The following is an 11,119-nucleotide window of genomic DNA, read 5'->3' on the forward strand; positions in this document are numbered from 1 at the left end:
TCCTAACCCCTTCCAAGTGCTATATAGTCATGATGGCTTGGCGCTTTCCCCCTAATAATTCCTTCCCCTCATACCCCTCAGATTGGGTACTAGTCTGGTGGCAAACCTTTGAACCTTTGTGTGTGTGTGTGTGTGTGTGTGTGTGTGTGTGTGTGTGTGTGTGTGTGTGTGTGTGTGTGTGTGTGTGTGTGTGTGTGTGTGTGTGTGTGTGTGTCAAGAATTTCGAATTAGTAAGTTCTTTATATTATTTCACGACAAATTATTTTTCCCAAAGAAATCAATATTTATTGATTTCCAAAACCATTAATAAAAAATCAAATACAAATCATGTAATATATTATATATATATATATATATATATATATATATATATATATATATAAAATATGAAAACAAATATCATACCAGGATAATATTTACCTCCAAAAAATGAATGCTTCAACATATATATATCACAAGTATTTATTTGTTCAAATAGTATTATATTACATATGTACAAAAATCACTCTTATATGAAATTCTTAAATTACATAACACTCATCATTTCATGACAGACGCAGGGAAAACAGCAACAACTTTACAATGAGACAAAACATCCCCATTTACGACCAATTCATCGACCGTGTCGGTAAAGGTCAAGTTTGCAAACTTTTAAAATACAAAATTCGCCCTTACCGCTACTGGCCCAATGGTCGCAACACTTTAGAAATCGGAAGCATGAATAGAAATTCCTGATAATTAATAAAAACAGTAATAATATAAATAATAATAAAATATACAAGCATCTCTGTAGGGGGAAAAAAATGAACAGGTGAAATCAGGCCCTTGTGTGCCCAACACGTGCTTTGGGGTCCAGCACGTGCTTTGGGGCCCAGCACGTGCTTTGGGGTCCACCACGTGCTTTGAGGTCCAGCACGTTTTGGGGTCCAGCACGTTTTTGGATCCAGGACGTGCTTTTGGGTCCACCACGTGCTTTGGGGTCCAGCACGTGTTTTGGGTCCACGCGCGTGCTTTGGGATCATCGAACACGTGTGTTGGCATCTTGCACGTGGTTGATTTTCACGAGAAAAAAAAAATCATCCGTGCAAAAATCTTGAATTCCATCCCAGGATTCAACACTTCTTCTGTATGGACTTGCAGTTGTGATCACTTGTATTGTGACAGCTCTACCACGTGCCCTTCTTAATGAACACGCCACAACACTCATTTTACACGTGGTTTACTCTCTGAGCACACACACACACACACACACACACACACGTGGTAAGTCGCACCGCGTGACGTTTAAAAGAACGCAACGCACGTGCATGTATGTAAACACTCCACCACGTGCTTCTCCACTTCAACGCTCTGGCACGCGGACCGTCTACACGTGCAATGTCGGTGGATATTTTGGCACGATGGACATGGCGTGGCACCTGTGGATGGCACCTGTGGATGGCACCCTCAGTCTGGGAGGCACGGGGGAACACGCACACACACACGCGCGCGCATGTGAGGGGTTATTAAATATGTAGATGTCTCCATATGATATGTTAGAGGCAAATCAACATTCTCCCAGGGTAAACACAGGCATACAGTCCACACTCTCCCAGGGTAAACACAGGCATACAGTCCACACTCTCCCAGGGTAAACACAGGCATACAGTCCACACTCTCCCAGGGTAAACACAGGTATACAGTTCACACTCTCCCAGGGTAAACACAGGCATACAGTCCACACTCTCCCAGGGTAAACACAGGCATACAGTCCACACTCTCCCAGGGTAAACACAGTCCACACTCTCCCAGGGTAAACACAGGCATACAGTCCACATTCTCCCAGGGTAAACACAGTCCACACTCTCCCAGGGTAAACACAGTCCACACTCTCCCAGGGTAAACACAGGCATACAGTCCACACACTCCCAGGGTAAACACCGCTCACACTCCCCGGATAAACAGCCCACACACACACTCCCAGGGTAAACACAGCCCACACACTCCCAGGGCAAACACAGCCCACACACACACTCCCAGGGCAAACACAGCCCACACACACACTCCCAGGGCAAACACAAGAGATAAGGATTATCTTGTACAATAACGCGTAGGAACATCGTAAATTAAATATCTTTGGCATCTACGGTGATACACTCATAGCTTCCGTGAGAAACAAAAGACAGACGATTATGTTTTTATGTTCTTCTGATGAAGAGGAGCGGCTGGCTAGGCTAGCTTTGTGACACGAAGACAAATGGCGGGCGCTGATCTCTTCTCTTCTCCACTGGCCGTCCTCCCTCACTCTCTTCCTTCTCCCTCGCTCTCTTCCATCTCCCTCGCTCTCTTCCATCTCCCTCGCTCTCCTTTCATTACGGGGGAGTCTTATTTCCTCCCTCCTATCCCTCACTGGCACCATCTATCCCCCCCTCTCCCCTCCTCTTCCTTTTCTACGCTCACTTGGGAGAGGGGGGTGTGGGGAAAGGTCCCCCCACCCGTTTGAGGGTGGGACCGGGCCGCACTGGTCCATATATGGGTGTCCTGATGTGGGGGGAAAGGGTGAGGTGGGCCGCTTTCTGGTCCACCACTCATCAGAGGCCCAGGGCCACACCGGGCCGCACTCGGCAATGGTCCTGACACTTAAACACACTTAGTTGTGGACGTGGGCGGGGTGCGGGCATCACACATCCTTGTCCATGAGCGGGCGTGGGTCCGGCCGGTGGGGCTCGGGGCGGGCTAGTTCATGCCGCGGCAGGTCGCGGGATATATCCGGTCGCAGGGCCTCGGGGCGCGAGATTTCGGGTCGTCCCAGGTCGTGTCTGGATAGATCATGGACGAGGGGGGATGGGGCTAGGAGGCTGGCGGTGGTGACGTCGCTGAGGGTGACGGGAGGGAAGCCTGCCGCCAGGGACTTCGTGTACGAGTAGGATAACAGGCTTTCGCTCACACTGTGGGGGATGTAGGGATAGGAGGCGTGGGGGAAGAGTGGGCGGGAATAGGGAGAACCCTCAAGGTGCAACCCACGCGCCATCCCGCCGCCCAGCATCTTGCCCGCCCCGCCGCCCAACGCCCCCAGGCCGCCCGCGCTGCCGCCGCCCACCACACCCGATGTGGCCATATCCGCTAGGGACCAGATGCGGGGCTTAGGGTGGGCGACGTCCGTGGGCGGCACCCCGGGGGAACTGGCGCCCGTGCCGCCCACGCTGGATCTCCCGCCCTCAACATCCTTCTTGTCCTTGTCCCCGTCGCTGAAGAGAACTGTGGGAGAGAGAGAGAGAGAGAACACCAGTTAAGGAGAACATTATTACTCTTAAAACCAATAAAGTTAATATTTGTAACGTCCTCTCGTAGCAACATAGAGAATGATGCGTTGTTACCTTGCAGTGAGTCAAGAGTCATGACTGCAGACTCAGTGAGTCATTACGGAGGACCCGGTGAGTCAGGAGTCATGACTGCAGACTCAGTGAGTCATTACCGAGGACCCGGTGAGTCAGGAGTCATGACTGCAGACTCAGTGAGTCATTACCGAGGACCCGGTGAGTCAGGAGTCATGACTGCAGACCCAGTGAGCCATTACCGAGGACCCGGTGAGTCAGGAGTCATGACTGCAGACCCAGTGAGTCATTACCGAGGACCCGGTGAGTCAGGAGTCATGACTGCAGACCCAGAGAGTCATTACCGAGGACCCGGTGAGTCAGGAGTCATGACTGCAGACCCAGTGAGTCATTACCGAGGACCCGGTGAGTCAGGAGTCATGACTGCAGACCCAGTGAGTCATTACCGAGGACCCGGTGAGTCAGGAGTCATGACTGCAGACCCAGAGAGTCATTACCGAGGACCCGGTGAGTCAGGAGTCATGACTGCAGACCCAGAGAGTCATTACCGAGGACCCGGTGAGTCAGGAGTCATGACTGCAGACTCAGTGAGTCATTACCGAGGACCCGGTGAGTCAGGAGTCATGACTGCAGACCCAGTGAGCCATTACCGAGGACCCGGTGAGTCAGGAGTCATGACTGCAGACCCAGTGAGTCATTACCGAGGACCCGGTGAGTCAGGAGTCATGACTGCAGACCCAGAGAGTCATTACCGAGGACCCGGTGAGTCAGGAGTCATGACTGCAGACCCAGTGAGTCATTACCGAGGACCCGGTGAGTCAGGAGTCATGACTGCAGACTCAGTGAGTCATTACCGAGGACCCGGTGAGTCAGGAGTCATGACTGCAGACCCAGAGAGTCATTACCGAGGACCCGGTGAGTCAGGAGTCATGACTGCAGACCCAGAGAGTCATTACTAGCTATTTCCATAGACGCAGTGAATCTCGAGTCATTACCTTAACAAATTTAGTTTGAAATAACACTACTACTTGGGTGGGACTCGAACCATAGGGACAATTGCGTCCTCCTTGGCCATTACGATAAACCACTCGGCCAAGCGAACCCCAAGTTTGGGGTTCCACAGGGATCATGAACCTGTGGAACCCCCTGCATCTACCGCCCGGTCCACGTAGATGTAGTGGAGTCTACTAGGTGCTCTGATGTTCATACAGAACACTGTATGAACATCAGAGGTCCACGGTTGTTCAACGGTTGTTCAACCAGCGAGCATCAGAAATATTACAGGAACAACCGTGGACATCTTCAAGAGGAAACTAGATTGTTTCCTTCAAGGAGTGCCGGACCAACCGGACTGTGGTGGGTATGTGGGCCTGCGGGCCGCTCCAAGCAACAGCCTAGTGGACCAAGCTCTCACAAGTCATGCCTGGCCTCGGGCCGGGCTTGGGGAGTAGAAGAACTCCCAGAACCCCATTAACCAGGTATCAACCAGGTTAGGTTAGCACTATAGTAGGTGGGGGAAGAGTGGGTGGGAATAGGGAGAACCCTCAAGGTGCAACCCACGCGCCAGCCACAACAAGCTGGTGGAACTTACTGTCTTTGTCGTCCTTCTTCTCGTCGTCGTCCTTGTCGTCTTTATCATCGATCTTCTCGTCATCGTCGTCGTCGTCGTCGTCCGTCTTGCTGCGGGGTTCCCACGTCATCTTGTTCTCCTTCTTTAGCCGCCGGCGGGCGTTGGCGAACCACGTCGACACCTGCGGCAGGGAGGGAGAGAGAGGTGAGGGACGGTGGTGATCTACGGTATAGGTTAAGTAATAATTGTAATTAAGAAGCAATAAGATGCTTATCTTAACATACTACGAAGGTTAGGTTGGTCGGTGTTTTCTATGAAGCTTTTCAAGGTAAACTAAAATATTCACAATCAATTTGTATGTCACATATGAACTTATTAAATAAATAAGCCAATATTGACTAAAAGCAAGTGCGAGAACGGGTTGGCTGCGACGACAACTCCCCCCTTTCATCTACTATAGTCTGCTACCAGTCATTATGTATCATAGTTTGCTACCAGTCATTATCTACTATAGTCTGCTACCAGTCATTATGTATCATAGTCTGCTACCAGTCATCATCTACCATAGTCTGCTACCAGTCATCATCTACCATAGTCTGCTACCAGTCATTATCTACTATAGTCTGCTACCAGTCATCGTCTACCATAGTCTGCTACCAGCCAACATCTGTCACAATCTATCGCCCTTCTAACCAACATTTCCAATCCCTTCAACTCTTCCCCTCCTCTCGCCAAGCCCATCAACCCTTCCCTTCCCTTCCCATCACCCCTGCCCTTCCCCTCACCAAGCCCATCAACCCCCCCTCCCCTCACCAAGCCCATCACCCCTCCCCTCCCCTCTCAGCAAGCCCATCACCCCTGCCCTCCCCCTCACCAAGACGTACCTGGGTGAGAGTCATCTTGGTAATGATAGCCAGCATGATCTTCTCCCCCTTGGTCGGGTAGGGGTTCTTCTTGTGCTCATTGAGCCACGCCTTCAGCGTCGCCGTCGCCTCCCTGGTGGCGTTCTTCCGGCGGGCGGCGTCCAGCCCCACGCCGTACCTGCAGGAGTCACAGGGCAGATTCACAACCTTGTTCCTTAAGCTTCAAGTGGGTATAAACATTGCTGACAAGTACACACAATGAAATCACAGTAATGTGTTTCGTCCATGAGAAAAATATTTGCAGTAGGGCCGTGGGCTCGAACCTGCGTCATGAGGTCACTAGAGTGTATGCGAGTTACATGTTAAAATTGGGTAAAAAAATTTATGTTTAACTATGTATGATAAATGAAAAAACTAATTAGCTCATCAAAACTACATTAATAATATACTTAATTTATTGTCCATCGAAAACAAAAATAATAATAAATATTTACACACAGAAAAAATAAAAATGTAAATAAATGCATTTATTTCACAAATAAGTTTTATTTATGAAATTAATTTCATAAATAAAATTTTTCTCATAAATGAAATTAATTTTATAACTAAAATTAGTTTCATACATAAAATTAATTTCATAAATAAAATTAATCTCATGAAATTAATTTCATTAATTTTAGTTATAACTAAAATTAATTTCATACATAAAATTAATTTCATACATAAAATTAATTTCATAAATAAAATTAATCTCATAACTAAAATTAATTTCATAACTAAAATTAATTTCATAAATAAAACAAATTTCATCAATTAAACTTCATAAATAAAATTAACTTCACAAATAAAATTGACTTCACAAATAAAATTGAATTCACAAATAATTCAGTAATCTGTCGACCACCAAGCCGGCCTTTGTAACAAGGATAGGAGTGAATGACCTACCCGGCAAAGGGATAGGAGGCGAGGGCCGTGTCGTAGGGATAGTACACGGACGGATAGGGCCAGGTGGGTGCCATGGGCGACGCGGCTAGGGAGTCCTTCAGCTCGAGCCCAGCCGCCTGCAGGATAGGTGGATATACGTTATACACTGAGGCTGGATGGTTATACACCGTCTTATACACCGTCGCAGGATAGAAGGTATATTACTCGTATGCTAATTATCGTAACTCTAACAATTATCGTAACTCTAATAATTAGATAACTAGTTATATTATATTATATATATATATTTAATTTTATATAGTATTATATGCTATATTATATAACAAGGGGGGGGGATAAACAGATGACTGACAGACAGAAAGATGCACAATAGGGGGGGGGGAGGGAAGAGATGCACAATAGGGGGGGACGAAGGTAAATGATCGAATGGGTTGAGAAGGGGGGAAGGGGAGAGAATGGGGAGAGGAGGGAGAGGAGAGAGAGGAGGGGAGGAGAGAGAGGAGGGAGAGGAGAGAAAGGAGGGAGAGGGGGAAGGACATACCGTCGGGGAGTAGAAGGCTGACTGCTCTCCTCCCAGCGTGGGGAGAGGATAGGGCGTGGGTTGGTCGGGATAGGCGGCCGGGGAGTACATCACGGCCAGGTGGGCGTGGGGGAGGGTGGGCGTGGGAGCCGACACCGTGGGAGCTGTGGGCGTGGGGCTCAGCTGTGTGGAGCTCACCAAGGGGGTCATCCAATCTGTAAACAAGTAAATGCATTTACAAATAAGACCAGTGTAAACATTCGTAAAGGACTATAGGACTTAAAAAAATATATATTTATATAAATGTATATATAATATTTGTCTGTGAATATAAAGTTAATTTGTTAACATTTCTGCCTGTATAAAGCTGGTTAATTAACATCAACACATGAGTGTAAAAATGTGTAAACACAATGTGGATTTTTTTTAAACGTGTAAATCGTAAGTGTATGTGTAAATATATAGAGGTTTACTCAAACATATATATATATATATATATATAAAACGTAATTTCTAAATTAAATCTATTGGACATGTTTTTTTTTAAACCAATCATCGTTCCCGTAAATAAAAATAACTGTTATTTCCGTAAATATAAAAAAAGACTTTATTACACCATCAGTAAACATAAGTTCACGCAACGTAACTGTGAAGTTAAAGTTCAGTTTAACATTTTTATAAACACACGACCCCTTAAACATTTAACATTTCTGAGAAAATAATACAGCCTTTACCAGTCGCTAAAGGATATATATACACTTATATATGAGTGTGTGTATGTGTACCTATCTAGTTGTGCTTGCGGGGGGGGGGGGGTTGAGCTCTGGCTCTTTGGTCCCGCCTCTCAACTGTCAATCGACTAATGTACAGCTTCCTGAGCCTACTGGGCTCTGTCATATCTACACTTGAAGCTGTGTATGGAGTCAGCCTCCACCACATCACTTCCTAATGCATTACATTTGTGTGTGTGTGTGTGTGTGTGTGTGTGTGTGTGTGTGTGTGTGTGTGTGTGTGTGTGTGTGTGTGTGTGTGTGTGTGTGTGTGTACTCACCTATTTGTGCTTGCAGGATCGAGCATTGACTCTTGGATCCCGCCTTTCCAGCTATCGGTTGTTTACAGCAATGACTCCTGTCCCATTTTCCTATCATACCTAGTTTTAAGAGTATGAATAGTATTTGCTTCCACAACCTGTTCCCCAAGTGCATTCCATTTTTCCACTACTCTCACGCTAAAAGAAAACTTCCTAACATCTCTGTGACTCATCTGAGTTTCCAGTTTCCACCCATGTCCCCTCGTTCTGTTATTATTACGTGTGAACATTTCATCTATTTCCACTTTGTCAATTCCCCTGAGTATTTTATATGTCCCTATCATATCTCCTCTCTCCCTTCTTTTCTCTAGTGTCGTAAGGTTCAGTTCCTTCAGACGCTCTTCATATCCCATCCCTCGTAACTCTGGGACAAGCCTCGTCGCAAACCTCTGAACCTTCTCCAGTTTCTTTATGTGTTTCTTCAGGTGGGGGCTCCATGATGGCGCGGCATACTCTTAAGACGGGTCTCACGTATGCAGTGTAAAGCGCCCTAAAAGCCTCCTCATTTAGGTTTCTGAATGAAGTTCTAATTTTCGCCAGTGTAGAGTACGCTGCTGTCGTTATCCTATTTATATGTGTCTCAGGAGTTAGATTAGGTGTCACATCCACTCCCCTGTGTGTGTGTGTGTTACGAACGCACGTGCGTGCATGTGTTGGTCTACCGTTAGGACTACCGGGATTAACAAAGAGGAGAGCATCCCCCAGAAGAGGTCTCTTCCATCTATCTACATCTACCCCCCTCCCCCCACTCTCCTCTTCCTCCCTCCCTCTTTTTCCTCCCACCCTCCCTCTACACAACCCCCCTTCCCCCCCAGTACAGACACACACCCCTCTACCCCATTCTCTACCCTCCATATCCAACCCAGTACAACCCCCCCCCCACACACACACCCCTCCCTCCCATTTCACTTCTCTGGAAGAGGCGTCACCATTACCAAATGCAATGCCACTTCCACCAGTTCTATAAACACTAATTATCACCACCACCACCACCAGCAACCACCATCACGAATATTAACCACAAGCACCACCACCACAGACTCCGCCAACATCACCAACCATAATCACCAAAGAACACCACCAACACCAACGACCACCACGACCACCAGTGACCACCACCACCACCACCACCATCAGTGACCACCACCACCACCACAACCAACCTCATAAATCGTGGAGGCTGTGTCGGAGATGGCAGGGAACTAGCTAGAGACGGCCCGGGATAATGTAATCTCTCCTTAATATAATCCCCATCGGCTTCCCGAGTTATACCTCGACGCTTCTGTGCTCCTCCTCCTCCTTCCTTGCCAGCTTCTGCAGTGGGGAGGACGGGATGGGGTCGAAGCGGGGAAGGAGTGGGGGAAGAGGGAGAAACTCCCCCCCCCCAACATCGTCAAAGGGAGCGTGAACCTCTATGGGGTGGGGCAAGGGGGTTGGAAATACTGAGAGACTTTCTAACACATTAAAGAGTTTAGAGAAAGGAGATATAGAGAGAGAGATAGGTAAGGAAAGGACCAAGCACTTGGAACAACGGGGATCGAACACCGATACACAAGAAACGAGGCCATTCCTCTATCGACCAGTCCAAGTGGTTGGAGAGAGAGAGAGAGAGAGAGAGAGAGAGAGAGAGAGAGAGAGAGAGAGAGAGAGAGAGAGAGAGAGAGAGAGAGAGAGAGAGAGAGAGAGGGAGAGAGGGAGAGAGAGAGGGAGAGAGGGAGAGAGGGAGAGAGGGAGAGAGGGAGAGAGGGAGAGAGAGAGAGAGAGAGAGAGAGAGAGAGAGAGAGAGAGAGAGAGAGAGAGAGAGAGAGAGAGAGAGAGAGAGAGAGAGAGCTCCTTTAAGATTGTTGTAAGATCAGTTTACTTCATGTTACTTGACGTACTCAGTAGTCAACCCATCCTCCGAATAGACAGTACGTTTTAGTACTAAATGTAATAAGTACATTCCTGACATTATACATAGTAAATAAATACACTTAATTGTCCTGTTACATTTACCTCCCAATATATTCTCTTAATTTTCTGTCAATAATCTCAAAATTTGTAGGTTTAAGTTTCCGTGTTCAAGTCTATATACACAAGTTTTAAATATAAAGAATTTCTTTTTCAGTTTTATTAAACAATAGAGATTTTATACAAAATTTGAAAATATCCTGAGTTACTTCATAATTTATTAAAAGATTTTAGTTTTGTTTTATTAGTTTTATAAAATTGTAATATCAATATAGCTATAGGTTAAGTACTAATTGTAATTAAGAAGCAATAAATGCTATTTACATGCTTGTCCTCCAACACTCCCAAGGTTAGGTTAGGTCGTGGTTTTCTGTACAACTGTTTAGGTAAACTCTAATATTCACAATATTTTGGTGCGATACTGGCGATTAAGTGTATTAATGTACTATGCCGATAGTACTTATTTGTACAGTACTAATTGTACTTATTACATTTAGTATTAAAACGTACTGTCTATTCGTAGGCTGGGCTGCAGGTGTGGGGGCTACATAATCCCTCACCCCCATGTATCATCTGTCTACTGTACTCCTTGACAAATTACAAAATCACGAAATCATAAAATCAAATTACTAAAATTGCTTGGATTAGTTTTAATTTTATTTTCCCCTGAGCGCAAACTTACGCTCAACCGATTCACGTATTTTTACGATAATTCTTCCAAATATGTGTACATACACACACACACACGGTACATTTATGTGTACTTAAAATACATATTGTACAAATAACAGCAATTCTAAAAAAAAAAAAAAACTTTAAAATCCACGGCCAAACACAAGAGTTTTCAATACAAATACAAAACCCCAG

General features: G+C 46.2%; 1 protein-coding gene across 3 annotated transcripts in view; it reads right to left on the reverse strand.

Moving 5' to 3' along the window:
• Nucleotides 1-437: 437 nt before the first annotated feature.
• LOC123757895 (iroquois-class homeodomain protein mirror) overlaps nucleotides 438-11,119 on the reverse strand; it is a 286,675-nt gene continuing 275,993 nt past the window's right edge. For all 3 annotated transcript variants that reach the window (XM_069338686.1, XM_045741825.2, XM_045741824.2), the window contains exons 2-6: nucleotides 7,234-7,427; nucleotides 6,693-6,808; nucleotides 5,769-5,925; nucleotides 4,906-5,065; nucleotides 438-3,237 (exon numbers count right to left, since the gene is read on the reverse strand). In XM_069338686.1, coding sequence (XP_069194787.1) covers nucleotides 2,660-3,237; nucleotides 4,906-5,065; nucleotides 5,769-5,925; nucleotides 6,693-6,808; nucleotides 7,234-7,422 — 1,200 coding nt within the window. In that variant the 5' untranslated portion in view covers nucleotides 7,423-7,427 and the 3' untranslated portion in view covers nucleotides 438-2,659. The remainder of the gene's footprint in view (nucleotides 3,238-4,905; nucleotides 5,066-5,768; nucleotides 5,926-6,692; nucleotides 6,809-7,233; nucleotides 7,428-11,119) is intronic.

Source organism: Procambarus clarkii, chromosome 40, assembly GCF_040958095.1.
Source record: "Procambarus clarkii isolate CNS0578487 chromosome 40, FALCON_Pclarkii_2.0, whole genome shotgun sequence".
In the NCBI taxonomy this organism is placed as follows: domain Eukaryota; kingdom Metazoa; phylum Arthropoda; class Malacostraca; order Decapoda; family Cambaridae; genus Procambarus; species Procambarus clarkii.